At 35.6% G+C, this 19,754-nt stretch overlaps 1 protein-coding gene across 4 annotated transcripts in view; it reads right to left on the reverse strand.

Annotated features, from left to right (window-relative positions):
• Positions 1-19,754, reverse strand: part of CHST3 (carbohydrate sulfotransferase 3) — a 73,985-nt gene that overhangs the window by 9,435 nt on the left and 44,796 nt on the right. Inside the window, exons 3-5 of one of the 4 annotated variants that reach the window (XM_072423277.1) lie at positions 18,790-18,840; positions 10,645-10,745; positions 1,236-1,470 (exon numbers count right to left, since the gene is read on the reverse strand). In XM_072423277.1, the coding sequence (XP_072279378.1) occupies positions 1,236-1,372 (137 nt within the window). In that variant the 5' untranslated portion in view covers positions 1,373-1,470; positions 10,645-10,745; positions 18,790-18,840. Of the gene's footprint in view, positions 1-1,235; positions 1,529-1,583; positions 2,961-10,644; positions 10,746-18,789; positions 19,095-19,754 lie in introns of those variants that run through there. The other 3 variants (XM_072423278.1, XM_072423279.1, XM_072423280.1) reach the window with 3 other exon arrangements.

The raw sequence follows: 19,754 nt of genomic DNA on the forward strand, positions 1-19,754 counted from the left end.
ACCCCTATGTACAGGGGACTTTCTAAGTCAGACCCAAAAGTCAGATCTCTAATCTCGTACAGGTCTTTGGTCCGAATCTTATAGAGCAGGGGTCCTCAAACTAAGGCCCGCGGGACGAATACGGCCCGCTGAGGTTGTCCATCCGGCCCGCCGGCTGCTGAGGCTGCTTCTCCTGCTTGAGCTCTGGCTGCCTGCCATCTGCACTCCAGGGAACCCGGTCACGTGACACCACTGTTGCCGGGGTAACGCTGGAGCTGTCGGGCTGAAGCCATCAGGCAGAGAAGGTATGAGCAGAGACTCATTGCTGCCTTCATACATCGGCTGGTTCTCACTGCAGCACAAATGTACATGATCAATGTACATTTGTAAATAGTATAAACATACTATGCACATTGATCATGTACACATGTGCTGCAGAGTGATCCAGCCGATGTATGAAGGCAGCAGTGAGTGACAGGTAGCAGACACTGACAAAGTTTTTTTAGCAGCCCTTTTTTAATTAATAAAAAGTGTGGGGTAGTGTTGGGTGTAGGGTAGGGTGTATAAAAAGAAGCAAATTAATGAATTGCTTGAGATTATTCATTTGCATGAAAAATGCAAGATACATTTGCATTTTCAATACACACAGTGAAAATTCAAATTTATCTGTGCATTTTCCAATGCACATAGGAATTGAGGAATAATCTCAAGCAATTTTAAAGCCAAAGTAAACGCCACTTTTTTTTTTAATGATCGGCAAGTGTGCTGTGCATATAGTATTGTTCTTTCATGTTTTTATACAATAAATACGTTTTGTGCAGTGTGCATAAGAATCTTCTCCTGTTTTTTTTCAAACTTTAGTATGGCCCCCCGACAGTCTTAGGGACCGTGAACCGGCCCCCTGTTTAAAAAGTTTGAGGACCCATGTTATAGAGTGTGCTAATTATATCAACAGCCCGATGGAGGTGGATTTCTCCTATACAAAGAATTTTTCAGTTTTAGTCTATTAGTCTGCCCTCATATCCATATCTCATATCCAAGCACCATACCTTTGTATTTCTTATATAAAATATATCAATAAAAGTTTTTTGCCATACTAACAATTTTTTTTCTCTCCTTCAGACATAATAAAATGTCTATTTTACTTTAAGGAGGTAAAAAGTTTTGTTAAAAATGTCCTAGATAAGCACCTGCAATGTTACATTATTTTACTTTCAAGCAACAAGTATTCATCTTATTATTTTCCAATGTCTTACTTTGAGATGATCTTGTTCTCTTTCTCAATTATAACCAGCACCACCACCAAAACCAGGAAAAGAGCATATTTGGCCTTCAACCTGATGGTCCTCAGTACATCTCTTAGGTCCATGGGCAAGAACTGTAATCTATCCATGGTGAAGAATTTTTCCAATGGATCTTTCCCTTTTTTCTTCTGGATGGAAAGTTTTTCTTTAGCCCCTTCATTCAGAATCCCTCATTCCAGTGGTTCTCCTAAAAGAAAAAACAGCATAGGTTATAATAAATATGAAATGTACCATAGAAAGAATGTCTGCTTCCCTTTTTTTATATCCATCTTTTGTCACATACACGTTTAGGTAGGTGACCTTAAATTTAATAATTTTGCCATTTTGTTGGTTACCAAGTACCAGGTTATAGGGTAAAGTTAGTCTTAGTTTCAAATTTTGGCTTCATTGTCCTCTAGTGTAGCAGTCCCAAGTGTTTATACATTTTGAAGTCACCAAATAAGTCTTTAGTCTACACAAAATGGTTAGCTGATCACATGCTAGTGTTTTGTGCAGAAATTATTCTTATCTGTATTGACATCATCTATTTGCACTTAATATAGCACATGTAGTTTCAATAAATGGAATAATTTTAAGTGTAAATTCTGCAGCCTTTTCTTTTGAATCTCTCTATGACATTCCTGTACATATACAGTAAGTTGTTGGAATAATTATAAGTGAGTAAGTTTGTTGTGGCAATGAAAGTATAAGATTTTTGGATAGGCAACAAATAAAGAATCCCTACAGGTAAGCATGAATAATGGAAAGTCTGTAAATTCTAGACAATGCTGGACTTTATTTTCATTATCTTCATCATAAATCCACCGATAACAGTGGTGGGAACATGGAAGTGTCAGTGTTTCCTTAGCCTGGTCATAGACTCAAGTTCTTCCCGAGAGATTCCAATGCATTCTAAAACTAACTAGAAGCTTTGAGATCCAGTGCCTAATCTGGGAAATGAAGGACATGATAAGCACATTGATAGACATGTGAACTTTGTGTTTGTTGATGGCACACTATTCATCAAAGTCACTGTAATATTAGGATGTGACTACAGTTTTTCAGCTTATCGATCATTTTCTCAGTGAGGATTTCAGTAACTACCGTATTAGCCCGAAGTCTGCCTTGTGTCATGTGCTAATTTATGCCTTGGCATGGGAGTCTGTCGGCAGGCTTTTACATTACTTCCCTATCATCCTTTTCCTGGAAGGAAAATAGACATATGGATCTTATTGCAACACAACCACACACATATGGACATTTACCCTCTGTGCAGAGAAATACAATTACATCTTTAGAAAACTTTATGGTGTCCACATGATTCATAGAAAATGAAGACCAGATGGTAAAGCTTAACTAGAAAAACCTCAGAACTACAGTTTTTATTGTAAGTTTCTTCTAACATAGGAATCACCTTATATCTATCATCCATGTGCAATCTGCAGGTATCAGTTCACCAGCCTTTTTTAGATCATGCACTTAGTACATAGAAGATTGTATTACTTTTATGTTATGTTTTTTTTATGAGGCACAAGCAACGTTGGGTAGTGAACAACAATCCAAAGCTGACTTCCAGCAGACATGTATAGTTTAAATGTTACAAATGCAGAAAACTAGCACAGATGTCACACCACATCTCACACTAATGCAATAGAGATGCATATTGCTTTAGGATTTAACATAAGACCGTTCATGCTGTAACTACTGTACAGATCATTTCCTGCTGGTATTTGAGAACTGAGCTTTCAGTGCATTTAAAAGTTGTAATCGCCCTTAGTAAATGAGAAAGATAAATTAAACTAGTACTGTGTCTTATTTGTTAAGGAAAACATATAGAATAGGGGAATGTGTAAAAGATGACCTTGTAAAAAGTCTTAGCTGTTTTTGTGAGTCTACCTGTGGTACTCTCTGACACACCAATCTGAAACAAGTATGCTGATCAGAAAAAAATAAGGGTTAAATCAGATTTTCTAATCTTTATACCTAATCCAGGTCTGTGCTTGGGTAAGTGATGAAGCCGATGGATTGGTATGGCAGTCAACTAGTATTTTTAGGAGAATTAAGCAATATTGGCCCCCAGGCTTCTTCAGTACAGGATTTCTTTAAATGACACAGAATATGCCCCCCTTTAAGGAATATTCTAAAAACAACGAGCATAAACCACAATAGCTATGCATCACAGCAGATGTTAGGCACTATATTGCAATATGCAGCCGAGCAAACACAATTCATTTTTTATAGGAAGTTTCAAGATGAAGTGGCTAAAAGCACCAGCTGTTATGTCCTTGCATGAGATGTCTGTTTATACAGAAAAAAATACTTTTTTTTAATTACTTTTGTAGCTCCAATGTATCCACTCTGATCACACTCAGAAACATTTCCATTTTTTTAAATAATTCAGCATTTATGATGTGAACCTTTTAATACATTTTATGTCCACACATATACAATACATTGTCTCTCAGCAAACACTGTTGGAGAAAAAATGTATCATCCAAGTAAACAACAGCTGCAGAGAAATGAAATTAAAAATGTGTTCAAATTACATTTGTTAACTGTATTAAATAAATCCAGAGGACTGAGCACAAGGAATGGTTATTTGTTCTGCTTTGTTGGCCAAAACTGAAAATATCTTTTACATTTTATTTACCAAAAAAGAAGGCAAAGGAAACCCTCACATAGTTATGATCATTGGTAATGATGTGATGGTAATGTGATATTTTTTTTAACTTTACTGCTTATCTCTACATATGCACAGTTTTACATGAGTAATCCTCCAAATACTTAGCTTAAACTAATGTTTTTATCAAATGTTTCCTATATCACTATACCAAGACACTACAAGAATATATGAATACATAGTACCGGTATATATATATATATATAATGGTATAATGGTTCCACACCATAAGAAGGCATCAGTATGACACACAACAATTATAGTGTATTAATGCAGAAATTAGTGCTGACATCATCAGCACCATGCATTAACCAGAGGAATGCTTTGAGCAGGTTAAGAGGAAGATGATCCAGTGCAACCTATAATTGATCTGTAGACTAAAAAAATTGGAAATATATAAAGTATACTATAAAAAGTACATACTTGCACGGTGGACTCTAAAGTGGTGAGGGAAATCATCTATTTAGGGTTTACACCTAGTAATCTGGTATGTTTAGGAACCCCCTTCCACACTTGTAGCTTGTCTACAGTTTTATTGAGTATCCACTTATCACAATGAAATGGAGGGCAGATGTTGAGTGTCCACTCATTAGAACTGAAGAAGTAGCTTCAATATTCCAAGCCCTTTCTGCTCCTCCAATGACCTACTAATGACTTTCTCACTTATAACCTCTTCCCATGCACTGCTCCAAGACTACTCAACACCTACTCCCTTTTTCTTGAACTCCCTTCCTTTGTCTTTTAGGCTTGCTCCTAAATTCTACACATTTAAAAAAGACCTGAAAGCCCTTTTCAATCTTGCCTACCTATCTTCATCTTTACCTAACCAATCACTAATTAGCCATCATTCCAAATCTTCCTCCTATTGTGTGCTACTCTGTGCCACCTCTTAGATTGTAGGTTCTGTTGGGCAGGGTTTTCTTCTTCTCTTGTGCCATTGTTTGTATTTATCTATTATGTTGTCATTTGCAACCTCTATTTATCCTAAAGCTCTGCTTTATATGTTTTAAATAAAGGCTAGGAATGAAAAATAAGCCTGGTTCAATGTGATAAACTACTACTAGTTATACCATGACCTGGATAAGAGACAAAAAGATGTATTTACTATCATTTACTTTGCTATTATTATGATTAATAACAGTATTTAAATAGCACCAACATATGATGCAGCGTTGTATATTTATTATAACAGACAGATACAGACAGTGACACAGGGAAGGAGAGGACCCTGCCCAGAAGAGCTTACAAGTGGGGGAAGTAACACAGTAGAAGGGAGGGTGGGGTGGAATGTTGGGTGAGTAGATAGGGTTTAAGAGAGAAAAAGATGGGTGGGCAAGTTTTGAAAAGATTTGTTTTTTTTATGCTAGTAGCCTGTACTCCTTTAGCTTATTAACTCTCCTATAAAACCTAACTAATAGTAATAGTCTCTTGATTCTAAAAATGAAAAGCTGTCTGGGGATATGCAGACTTTGGAGAATGCAACAAATGAAGTTAAAGTTAAGCCAGAACTTATGTTCTTGGTGAGTGACACAAAGTATTACAGCCAAAGGATCACCAAGATAGCTAGCCAACTAGCATTTAGGAAGTTAACAATATTTGTTTGCAATGTCTTCCTATAAAAAATATTGGGCCGAATGAGGATTTCCTTCATATAATGCCTGTTTGCTTGTAATATCTCTTCTATTATTTTTACATTTTAAAAAATTATCTTTGCTAACAATGAGTATTTTTTGTATTACAATTTCAGCTTCATCTGTTCATATGCCTAGCAAGAGTTCCTGGTGTTCCAAGGCTTACAATATACAATGTCCTTTTTCTTCAGTTTTCCATCAAAGGTATCATGTTGACAATACTTTCCCCCTGCTCAAGTCAGAATTTGTCCATGGGTAACACAGTACAATGCTCTTATTGTTTTTGACTGACAGTATGACATGAAAGCACCCTGTCTAAAATTTCACTTTGCTCATTTTAAAACTTCAAGAGCTGTGATATTTCCAGAATAGGCAAGTTCTTTTTATTTTTAATTCATATTACAACATAAAGTGTTGATGTGAATATAATTCCACTTTAAGCAAGAGAGATTAAAAGGAAACAGGATCTTTGCTTGCACTTGACGAAAGGACACGCATTATTGACATTTTCACATTACATCTTCACATTATTGACTAAGCTAAATAAGCATTGCTTTGGCTAAATAAATGCTGTAACTCTTCAGTAAATCATTCCCAATGTGTTAACTATGTAAAGTATGACTGTACCTAAAAGTGACAAGTCAAGTCTGAGCTAGTTGGGACTTATTTAGAAGAAGCCAGTTTTAGAGCCCACTGAGGTGCACTGCAAGGTATAGGAGGCTAAGGGGCTGATTTATTAAAGCTCTCCAAGGCTGGACACAATTCACTTTCATCAGTGAAGTTGGGTGATCCAGCAAACCTGCAATGGATCTGGTGCAGGATTTAAAATTGCATTTGCTAGCAAATAGGTAATTTGGTTTTTTTTTTGCATAGTCACTTTTCACCACATTCCTTAAGCTTGGTGCATTATCATTGGTAGAATGACAACTGACTTTGCTATGTGAACAGCTTAAACGTATTTCGTAATCAACACCTATATCCCGGTATTGCAGACTTAGTCACATAAGCCCTTTCAGAGTCCAATACTACCACTGTACTTCTCTGCAAGTTTTTAGGGAAATGTCTTTATTTGCACTGAGATGCCTGTACTATGGCTGCCTATACTAAGAGACAAATCCTGATAATACAAAAACACAAATATGACTTGTATTTTTATATCTATATTCAGAATTTTTGGGGTTTTTTTAACATTGTGATCATTACCTGTATATTTGATACATTTTTTGTGTTTGAAAATAAACAGAAAGCAAGCAGTTGACCAAAGCTTCCTTTAAAAATACAAAAGTCTCTGATGATCAAATAACATGAACTCTGAATTGTCCTGTAATCAAACTCCCTAGAGCTGCAATTTTTTGGCATTTAATCCGACTGTAAAATAAACAATACTAAACCTGCAATTACGGGTCTCAGCATTGCCAAGATTACATAAAATATACACAAAAAATAAACTAGAGGGAAAACTGTGGAAGTACATTAAAGCTTTTTGTAGAGTATAGACTTACAGAGGATTTTGAAGATTTTAAAGGGAACCTGTAGTGAGAGAATGAGAAGCCTGGCAATTCTGACATGTTCTTTTGAAAATGCCAGTTGTTTGACCATTTCAATGGCTACAATACTTTCTGAGGCGTTGAGGTACTGTCCAATTTTTGTCATGGTTAAACTGGCCAAGGAAAACATGATTGGAAACATACTGGCGAATGAAATAGTTTTGCAATGATACAACATTAAATGAAAACCCCAAATAATTTTTGTAGCTTTTAATAAGATACCAAAGACCTAGCCTTTGCTATCTTTATCAAAAGATTTCTATTTACCATTTATATGGGTATTTAAGAAAAACCCAAACTACCCCTCCTCAACCCTCCCCTCGGCTAACTCTAGTTGTTTTTTTTTTATCTTTCAAACCCATATCTTCCACCATGTAGAATATCCCAATATCTCAAATCGTGAAGTTCAACTCCTTTTCAAGTTACTGTCAATCAAAAGCCATATCAAGCCAGTCACTAACATGTACCAACGTCATAATAAAAGCTCATTTCCAGGTACAAATCCTTTGAAATTGGAAAAAATTGCTCAATAGTCTCAAAGGCCCAATTTGTAAATATTATGGGTCTGATTAATGAAAGCTCTCCAAGGCTGGGGAAGATACACTTTCACCAGTGAAGATGGGTGATCCAGAAAACCTAAAATGGATTTCTTAAGGCATTTGTATTTTGTTACTAAATGTTTTGAATCCAGGACCAGATGCTTTCCAGGTTTGCTGGATTAGCCAGATTCACTAATAAAAGTTTATCTTCTCCGGCCTTGGAGAGCTTTAATAAATCACGCCCTATGTACCATCAATCCCCAGTTATGGTCTTGTAAATATACCAATGATAATAACACTGTGCTGCCCATCACCAGAGCCGAGCTGTAGGAGAGACCCATCAGGTTTTTCCACATATAGGCTGAAAAATCTACATGGGCAAGGATTCAAGTCCAGTCACCCTGCACAAAAAGAGTAAACAGCTTCATCTGGCAGAGAATCTGAAAAGTTTTTGGGGCAAAACTTGGCTAATTCTGGGGAATCCATGGTAGCTGTTAATTGGAATCCCATGCTTATTAATAACTATAAATATTTTTTTGGAAATAATAAAAGGTTACTTTATAAAATAACAACATAAAACATTTTTTTAGATGACATTTAGTGTCATTTGTAAGTAGTGTATGTCCCACCAGATAGTTTCAAAAACTTAAAAGCATACACATTTTTAACACTTAATGACATCTAATTTTTATTCATTTAGCCAAACTTTCACTTTAATGAACAAAGTGTTCTGCCTGATTACATCTAATGTCACAAGGCTCTTTCAATGGTTGTAATGTAAACATTCAATCAAGCTCGTCTTTGGTCATAATTACATCATAAACATTAATTATTACTTAAAGAATTTTTGTTCCGCCACATTTTCACATACCATGATTGGAGAAATGGCGTTTCCTAATAAAATGTGAACGTTTGCTGGATGTTTTCAATATGACACCACAGCAAAGAAAACAGAAGTTGGAACATGTGCCGTCATTAGGATTGTGGTCATCTTGGAAGCATATGTTCTATGAAGTTCTAGGGGATTGTTTGCCAAGCCAAAGTTGTTCTGGCTTTCTATGCACAAGAGCTAAACTTTGCCAATACTCTAAAATTACAAATACTACATGAATGAACCACTAGCCGATTAATTCCTAAATCCTGATTATGCCTATATATAATCATAGTAAGGAAATATCAAATTTCAGGGTAACCGAAGGTCAAGGTATTATGAAATCAGCATACGCCGATTGGCTATTTTCAATATTATTTTTTGTGTCCCAAATAAAATATAAAAGAATCCTACCACACAAACAATGCTTTGTGTAATATATCATTTTAATAAAATTTACCATTTTTTTCCTTGCTAGTTAATCATTGTACAATTTTTTTAACCTCTGTAAGGGTTTTATTAAAGCTCTGTCGCTATCAAGAAGATTTCCTTTTCATTTGTGCCCCAAAAACACAACAGGTTAACAGAAGCACCAACAGGTAGACACTTTTTCATAACTAAATTTGGGAAGGGCTAAAGCCTTATGGTATTACTTCTGTCCAGCTATTGTGTTATGGGGATAGAAATGAAAAGGAAATCTCCTCAACCAGGACAAAGCCTTATAATATGCTGCACTGGTCCATATTTGAGTATTCTTTTCATTTATAAAGAGGAAAGGCCTCCATTAGGGAGGAAGATAGTAAATACAGAAATGTCATCACTTTGTTCACAATTACAAATTGTTATACCTTTTTGAATATGTAGCAGGCTTCAAAAATGCCTTTAGACATTTGTAAAGATACAACAAGACTTGAAAATCCAAAAAAGCTCTATAATGCAAGTCTGTGGCCTTCAGTGCCTCCCAATTGGAAACTGAGGTTATCAATCACCATAAAAGACCGGAGGGGTTTGGGACACTGAATGACTTTCTGTGGGAAGGTCAATGTTTGCATAGAAGGGGAGTGAGAAAACTTTTTTTTATCAAAACCTGCTACCAGTTCAACAACCTTAATGCCCCCCTACATACCTTGCAATTGCCATATGATGCCACCTAATCCACAGCAAATACTCAAGTTAGCCAATAAAAGATATCACTTGAACTTCAAATGCACTGCATTATTCAATGGTTAACACAGTACAAGAGACTACTACAAATATCAATCTACACAGTTCTACAAAAAGGTTAATTTTTCTGTCTACTAAGATGCATGAATTCTGCTAGTCATTGGTTTCTTCACTATTCTAACAAAAGGTCACTTTTAGAATACACAGATTTTAGTAACATTTGTGATGATAGCACAACTGTCCACTAGTCTATAAATATATAAAACTAATGTGTGAGAAGAAAAAAATTAAAATGTAAATGTATGCATGTACATCTCAGAAAAAGATTCATTTTAACATAATATACCAAAAAACAGCTATATAAAAGTAGGGCATGCAACTTTACTTTGTTTTCTAAGGATTTTGCAGCAGATGTCATTACTTCCTTTCTCTTGACCATTTACCTAATACAATTGCTGCTCTCATTCATTAGATTATTTTAACTATATTCAATGCTCTCGGGAAAGCAAGTCTTCTCTGAATGGGGATTGTGCTGTACTGCCAAACAGTGAAGTTGAAAGACAGGACGTTAGTCATAACGTGCTTTTCCTCTGTTGTGGAGATCTTAATCATAGAATTCCCATCACTACAGAGCCTTGCTGTGATCTAACGAACATTTCAAAGAGTTCTAATTGCAAATAAAATGGTGTTCCAGTAGTATCCGGCACAGTTTGATAAAAAGGATTTGTTGGTTTTCCAGTAGATAAGAAAAAGCAAAAAAGTGTTAAAACAGATGTGAGCTGGCTAGTTCATAATATTTAATTAATAAATATTAACAATAAATTCCAGGAGGGACAATATTCTGTATAGTATAATAAAACTCAAAAACACTGCACGTAACAAATGGACAAACAAGCATATTAATGGACAAGGTACTGATGAAGAAAAACTAATAAATGCTAATTACATACCATTGGTGTACAGCATGTACCCATAAACATTATTTGCTGTATGTGTGAATGGCTCACTGCTTTTCTCTGAAGTCTGGACTGACATACTTTTTTGGCATCTCCTGCAATAAGAGATTAAACACTTTTGATACCATACTTTATATACTTTCAGCAATAGTTTCTTCAAATAGACATGTGTTAGGCATGTACACATGCTAGATAAGTTTCGCCTAACATGAACAATCGTGATCATTCCAGGCAGAAATCTAGAGTGTAAATGTGGGTATATATTGTTTAGAATTTTTGGTGAATGATTACTAAATGACTGACTGATGGCCCCTGTCATTTCCCATGGTGGAGGATGCAACAGGGTGCCTCCCGTTCATCTTCCCCTCTGCATACTATCGGGATACTATCAAGAAAGATAATTTTTATCAAGTTGATGTCTGTACATAGTCTTAAGGTGGAAGAGAGGGGGTTTTTAGACTTGATCTTCACTAGGTCTAACTCTGTTGCTTTTCTGACTGCAAAGTCACTTGACACATGAAGAAAGAAAAGTTAATATTTTGAAAGTAAAATCTGTTAGTAAAATTCTATCTAATCAAACATCTATATCAATTGAGATTTATTGTGACCCGAACCTCTATGGTGAACCAATAAATGATAAATAATGGGTCAGATGCGCTCACTGCTAATCGTAAGGTTCATTAACCATATTTGGGCACTGAGAACAGAAAGTAGTCAGCAAAGAACCTTAATGCACTTTACACTAAAAGTGTTCACCTGTAATAAGTGTAAAATGCATTCGACCACTTTGCTGTTGATGTTCTATTCTTAATGCCTTTTTTTGGATAACCAACCTCCCATTGAGAAGTGAGCACGGAGGGTTATTTACTTGGAGTTGGCATGGCCAGGTTAAGTTCAGATGCTGCTATAATACTGGATGTAAAAGATGGTCTTCTTTGCGCAAGTAGTATTTAAACTCGTCTTTAATATGAGCCCATAACAGTTAACCCTTGATACTTCTCACAAAATGTAACTATCAAGCCTTAATGGTTAAACTCAACTTATAAACCTGATACTAAAGGATCCTAATGCAAAATACAGAGTATGAATATTATTCTGCCTTAGAGGAATACGCCAAAAGATAATTGCCCCATGAATAAAGCTAGCAGAGCCAACGGTTCTAACAACCAATTGAACCAACCTGGAAAAAGCCAGATAAATAGGTCAATTGAGGGTTGATTGCAATTTCTACGATTATATATGCTGTATATATTTAAAAAAAAAAAGACTACCTGTATGTCCTTTAAATGGATGCTGAATCCATAATGAGGCTATACAGCAGCAAATAAATGAGAAGGAATGAGCAGGAAAGCACTTGCAAGAAAAACCCAACAGCTGGTTCTGAAATACAGCGCCTTCAAAACACAAACGGTGCCTCCAGAAAACCGTGTAAATTTGAAAATGCTCTCTGAAATCCATGCCTGAAATCTGGAGGAACTGGATTATCGATGGCCAGATTTTTTAATGTCAACCTGTAGTTTACATTATAGTCCCATATCAGCATATTTCAAACTAGAAAAACCATTAACATAAAAAACTGAGTACAGAATTGTTACATTTTAGAAAATAAATTATTACCAGGATAACTTCAGCAAACCTGAGAACTTAGACTAAACTGACCAATAAGTAGAGAAGAAAAGATAGAAGCTTGGATAACTAGCAACCCAATCATACACATATCAACTATAACATCCTAGTTCTCAGTTTACCAAACAAAAGGCAGCCTCATAAACACTCCAAATTTCAATAAAAGACAAAACAAATTTGAATAAAAAAGAAAAAGAAAAGAAAAAAGCCCAGCAGAACTACAGAACCTAAAAGGTGAAATGTAAATTGTACAAACACAAAGAAAATAAAAACACAAATATACTGTATGAAGAACACAAGAGGAAAAAAACAAAACTTTATTACATTTTTAACAACTCTTTGTCTCTATGTAAAGTAGGAAATGACATTTCCCTTTCAAAGCTCCTACTGAAAAGGTTTTATAAAAAATTTGTAGTATATAATTTTCTGTGGGTAAAGCTAAATATAAACTGAGCAATCCAGGTTGCAGTATTGAAACTGCATTACCAGCATTTAATAATGTTAATATTCTATTTATACAGATTAATTTTAAAGAAGTACCCGTAATAGAGTTCTTATATCAACGACAATAATATACATGGAGACATTTGTAAATATTTGTCAAAATAGTTTTTAAAAGCTTCAGTGAATTTTCTGAAATGCAAGAAAACCCATCGTAATTCTTCTAATCTAAGTCTTGCTCCATTTCACTTCCAGAGCTTCTTCCCGGAATTTATAGCATTGCTGCATCATTGAGTTTGTTTGAGAATTTACGAAGTAATAAATAACTAATGGGATGTTATTGTAACATCACATTAGCTATTTATTAACTGCATTTTCAGCACTGTGTATAATAAACAGCATTATATGTGTAAAATACACTTAATTCAAACATAAAAAAACATTTAAGCTGACACTGAGGAAACCTGCATACAGAATGGCTGCATCATCAACTTTGTACCTAAAAATCTATACTGCTAGCTGATTCCCGCAGATTTAAATGGGTCCTTTATCAGAGCCAAATTATATTGTTCCAGCACACCCACTGAATCTAAGATCTAAACCCATTGCAACCCTGTCTGTAGAAGGTAATAAGCGGCGGCTGTCCAACCCAGGAGATTTATATGATTATTGGTTTACATGGTTGCATTACATTTAATAAACTATTATAAGATTTAATACCTATTATAAATAAAATATTATTTTAATTGCTGAAAAGAACAACCATAACTTTACTTGCAGCCTTTTGCTGATAAAATTACAATAGTTATTTCACTAACACAACAAACTCATAAATTGCAATAATTTACATAATGCACTCACATTTAGTTTGTGTTTCTAAAATTAAAACTTCTGTTTTAGTTTGGAGCACAGTGGTGAGCGGTTGAGGATGTTACTACTACCTGTGTCCTGTTACTGACATTTCATCCCTCTTTTTGCCCTGGTGAATACTAGAAGTGGTCAATAAGATGCAACTTTTATGGAAATCACATTCAAATTGCATGCAAATTGGCATGGACTTGAAACTGAGCCTGCAGCATTTGGCTTGGTTTTAAACTTCAAGCTATTTGCATTAATTTGCAACTGTGTCAAACTCGTTTTCTAATGACCACAGTCACAGAAAATACAGGAAAAGCAAAAAAGTCCAATGGTTTGCAATGCACCCAAATGCAAGAAAATGCAGGTCTGACTGATGTGCTCCAGTGCACTAAAATACATGGCTACTAAAAAGTGTGGTGGTGCATTATGATGAAAAAAATGCTGCAATTCCCTTCATTTTTCTTGTGCCTTGACTGTCCAGTGTTCAACCCAGAATTTTTTTTTAAGTCGGGTGAAGAAAGAAGAATTTGTAGGTGGGTGGCAGCCCACTCAACCCAACTCTTTAGTAACCACACAAAAACAGCACATGGGTAAAAATTGGCTGGGGTGAACACTAATGTCCAATTAAAATGAATGAGCCCTCTAATGTAATGAATATTGACACGTGACATGGAATGTATTACTGTGTCACACACCAAAAGCGAAGTCTGAATAAGCCCTAGCATAGAGGATTTTTTTTATAGGGACAATTGTTCCAGGTAAAAATGTCTAAGACGGGATTTTCTTTACTTTAGAAAGATCATGACCGTTGCTGCAGTAAAGACGGAATGGGCAAATCAGAGCTTCCTGGGACACATACGTCACCCAACAAGGCTGTGGGTTGCTCCTTTTGCGTATGTCTGCTCTTGGCCATGCACAGAAGGTGGTTTCCCAAAATGTAATAAAAAATTGCTAATCTCACACATGTGCACTGGGATATTTTTTACACTTTCAAGAGGAAACATCACCCGATCTTGCCTCTGTGCAGTGTGAGATTGGGTAACATGAGCAAAAGCTGGAAGAACAGCAGAGCCAGCTGATTCCTCCATGTGGTAAGGAAATCTGGTAAAGCATGGGACCAACTGGAATGATATTGTGGAGGGATCAAGGGCTTTTCCTAAAGTAAAGGTTTTTTTTTATGAAAGTTACACTTTAAACAAAATTACCATACACTTTCTCCCTTTCTCCCTTTCTCCTAAGCAGTTGCAGGCCACCCAAATATTTATACTTCACTAGATCCCACCACCAAAACGTAAAGCAATGTTTCTTCACTTCATATTCATGTGTAAATTTTTTGGGGTCAGTAGACAGATAGGAGCCAAGGCCATGCTTCTGTTGGGAGGGGCACCTACACTTCACAACGTGGTGGAAGATATGAAATTGGGCAAGAAATATTTTGTGAATGATCTGCACTTTGAGTTAGATTATAGGTTCAGATTCACTTTCCACCCTCTGTTATGGTTTATGGAATACTTTGTGGAAGTAGAACTATTTCCAAGAAATCTCATATAGTAACTTTACAGGCTGTAATTTTAGAGTTCAGTTTTAATGCTCAATTCTTTCTATGCCAGCAAAGAATATGTATAATAATAACTTTTTTCATCTATGTGCTATTTGGGAGAGTTATAACATCAGGACTTTTCAGACATTCCGATTTGTTTTTTCTGTGGAAAACCAAAGGGGTTAATATTTAAGAATGAGATAAGAGAAAATGCAGAGAACTTGTCTTCAGAAGGATGACAAGCTTTTAGGCTCGGTATTTTTTGTGCTAAATGGCATTATGCTTATAAAATAATCTCTTTGTATTCATCACTAGATTAATATTTATACCATTCTCCATTTATTCCAACAGGGACTTTCCAATTAGTACAAATGAAGAACAAACTCTTCACTGCAATAAACAGGTATTGTGGCACCCATGTGCAGGAGGACATGAGACTCAAAAGACTCTGAGAACAAAACGAGCTAAACAATGAAAACTTGGTAGTGTCGGGGAAGTTGGTGTGTGATTTGTCAAGGTGGACAAGGGAAGGGCATTCCGGCCCACTAAGTAGAAATCCATTACTAAGTTCAGTACAGCTTTAAAGCTCTCCTCTGGGTGGAGTAAATTATATCAGGCATCCTCTTGTTAATCAGCTTCTTTGCATAGTGCTCCAATAGCCTTAAACCAGGGGGTACTCCATATGCCGTGACTGAATGAACTCCCACGTGACTGTGTGGAATTGATGTCATCCTGACCTGGTCAATTAAGATGGCAGAAGAAGAAAGAAGATGATTTTGCCCACAACAAAACATGGACAGGTGAGTTTTAAGTGGGTAAAGTTATGCTTTAAGGAAAAGATGTACCCTATATTTCCTTAAATCACAAGGAGATCAGTTATTTGTTGCATTTAGATTATGATAATGTGATTTCCGATAAAGCCCAACATCCCACAAAGGCACAGCATTCGAGTAATCTAGATGTGGACTATCCAACCACATAGCCAATAAAATGCCCTTCTAGCAAACCTTCTAGCAACCCTGGTCTCCCTATACTGCATTCTACATCATGGTCATGCGTAGAACTCCGGCATTCTATACATGCTGGTAAGTCACTGGTATTTGCAATCCTGTTACACTGTTCTTTAAAATAATAAGGATAGAGTGAAGATAATATTATCTGAGATAAATATAAAAAAGTAACTCGGTTAAAATTCGGTTATTCATGATAAAAGCCTTTTTTTACACAAAGTCATTTCAGGGACCTGGCAGCTGTTGTAAGCGTGTGTCTGAATGAATAGATCGAACAACAGTCACCTGGAAAACAAAGAAAATCTGCACTCCTGAGCTTTGATACTGGCTCTTTATCATAAGATAAATGACATACTTTTGTTCTTTGTATTTGTCGAGCAAGTGTATGCTCTGCAATTGTTCAGAATACATCCAAGTTGGAAGGCTTCTTTTAATTACTTCACTAGTCTTGCTCGCTGATACAGAAGAGCATGCCAAATGTCACATTAAGCCAAAAAAATGTCAGCATGCTCTGGGCCAAAATATACATTTGCTTTTTTGGGTGCAGGTCAGCAGCTCTATTTTTTGTTCTCCGACATTCCAATAGATAGTTATCTAGTGACTAAGCAAGCAGGCAGACTACAATAAAGAATAATAGCACCCCTGACCTGGCTAAACAGAGACTTGATTGACTTTTTTTATAAAATGTAAAAAGTCATGTTGCCTATATTTTCTTAATTCTTTTGGCTTGTCCACAGTATATTTACTTTTGTTCTCCTTGTAGTTTTTGTTTATATTGTAGCATTTCATTTGGGGTGCTTATTTGGTATACTGTTACTTGTAATATTACTTATTGTGGATCCATGCAGTAATGCTCCTACTACGTTGTTAAGCCTCAGTACATTGGTATCCTGTTATTTCAATATTCTTTTAAGGAATCATGCAGTAATGCTACTTGGGCATATGCAATGTAGCTAAATGACAGCAGAGAACTCTAAAAATAAGGCCCATAGTTTTTCTTTTTACTGTACTGCTACCTATGTTGCGCGGCACATAAGTCATTCTATAGGGGTGAAATAATAATTTCTTTAATTTATTCATACCAATATTGATATGACTCTACCATGCATTCCAAAAATTTTACTGTAACAATTATCCCTAAAATACTTTGCAAGCTTTATTCATCTATCATCCAACCTGATGATCCTCCTGGGCATAAGGGAAACATAATCTCACATTCATAATGTCTGTCTGATACTTGGAGATTAAAAATATTATGTAGTACATCTTTAAAATGTATGTTTTTTTCCCAGTGCTTCTTCACCGGCACTGAAAGCCTAAACCTTAAATTTTCCTTTGGCAGATTACAGAAAAACGTCCTTTTTATTATGGAGATGAAAAGACAAGGCGAGCATTGCAGAGAATAACTATTTATTTTCTTGTACGAACAAATATTATAATTCAAGCCAGATCTTTTTTCAATGACGTTATTGGTCTGGAGCAGTTTTTACCAATGTCTCTTTTATAAAGATAGTAGGAGCTAATGACATGTTAAATGCATCTAGCAATTGCACCATGTCCAACACATTCTGTGTCATATCTGCATAATAAAAAATATTCAGAATCAATAATTTAGTGTCCTATACTTCTGCAGACAAATGATGAAAGACTGCTGTCAGTACAGAATCCACAGGCAGATCAAGGTAACTTAATACGCTCTGCTCATTACACAAATGGTATGGGTCACTGTGTTGAACATTAAAGCCAACCTGGAAGATCTACATTCACATGAGAAAACACCAAATACTTTTAGTCATATAACACTCAAATAAGAAAAATGTGGAGGGAACCCCACGCTCATGTGTGTATATATACACAACGTCTATGAAACTTGGAAGTTTTCATGATTTATTATTATAGCATACTCACTCATAGCAAATAACTGACTGCATAAGTCCGTATTTCCAGGGAATGAATACTTAATATTCATAATGTGTGTGTTATTGTTATAATTTGCTTTGTTTAAAACTCCAGGAATTTCCTCTGTGTACATCTCAGTAAGCTTTCAGAACTATGTTGGCACAATGTACAAAGCAGAAAAGTATACCAACGTCAACCCTACATCATTTGTTTAATTCATGAATTAAGTTTCTAATTTTGTATCTGGTTCATTTAGCTTTTGAACGGTGTAATTTTATGTCTACTGATGTGATGCTTTAATGGTGTGAGATAAGAAGGCATTGATTAATAAGTACTGAATAATCAATGCTTAATTAATCAATAATTAAAAAAAGGATAGGTAGTTACAGTAATACTGTAACATATAATTTGTATAAAATTTAGATTTGCTTTAATGCTTTTATTTATGTGAAGTAGAAAAAGTGTACTTTTATTGCAAACAGTGGGAAAATGTTAGAGACAAAAGCACAATTTTTAACTTCTATGCTTTGTTGCAAAAGAGGCTGATTTGTTTTATGACTGTAAAACGACTTTGAGTGCTTGCTCCAGTTTGTAGTAGGTTTGGGTTCTAACTCTCCATGTTTCAGAGTTGAGTCTAACATACCCACCAGCCTCAGACATGCTAGTTTATTTTGTATAGATACTGCACTAATCTGTGTTTTATCAAACAGTTAGAAACATGAATATAAAATAACTTCAGATAGGTAGAAAATGAACTGTACATACCTTTTACTTTTTATCTTCTCTTTGGTGCACTTTACACGGGACATCTGGAACCTGCAATGTGTGAAGAAAAACGCTGTGGTCAGAAAGGTAATATATATTATTTTCAAAACATGTTTGCCCAATAAGAACAACTTCCCTAGAATAAAGATTGTCTTTGCAGCCACAGTACATAGATAGATGATCTGTCTCCGTTTCCTGTTTCATAAGTGTAACTCTTTGTGCAGCAGCTTCAATACTCAGAACTGAATGTGTTTTTGTGGTTGAGCAGAGAATTAGGACAGCTAAACAGACTACTAAATTTACTTCTGTAAAGTGAGATGGGTTATCAGTCCATTCTGTCCCTTTTCTTTCATTTTCAGCTTAATGTATTTGGCTTCCAGTTAGATACTGCACGTTCAAGCCAAGAGACAAAACCAATACCTTTTCGCTATCAAATTAGAGAAGCAAACATTGTTGTGTATTCATAAACCAAATAACACCATGAATCTTTATAATAGATTATGTATTCACACCCTAACTGAAGAACTGTAATTCCACATTAGTAATGCCATGTTTTATGCATGAAAATGTGAATATAACAAGAAAACATGCCAATGTACAGCTGGGAAACATTAACCTTCGGGTCCCTGAACCTGAATTCTGTAACCTGCACCATATTAAATGTTTCCAACTACTTTACTATCCCTATATCTATCATACCTGCTTCATAATAACTATTTGTATCCAATACCTCATCCATCATAACCCTGTGAATTGATCAAAATATGTAACAACATCAACCCAATCAAGTAAAGTGATTGTAGCAAACAGCACTGGGGGTCCTTAGCATCTTCAAGTTTAAATCGACTTCCATCAACTAATTTATAAATAGGCAAGATATGGGATGTGGTACTCACAAATTCCAACAGGTCCAAAATGTCCACTAACAGCTTGGATGATGATCTTGTAGTCCTCTAAACTGTATG

This window comes from Pyxicephalus adspersus, chromosome 10, assembly GCF_032062135.1.
Source record: "Pyxicephalus adspersus chromosome 10, UCB_Pads_2.0, whole genome shotgun sequence".
Lineage (NCBI taxonomy): Eukaryota > Metazoa > Chordata > Amphibia > Anura > Pyxicephalidae > Pyxicephalus > Pyxicephalus adspersus.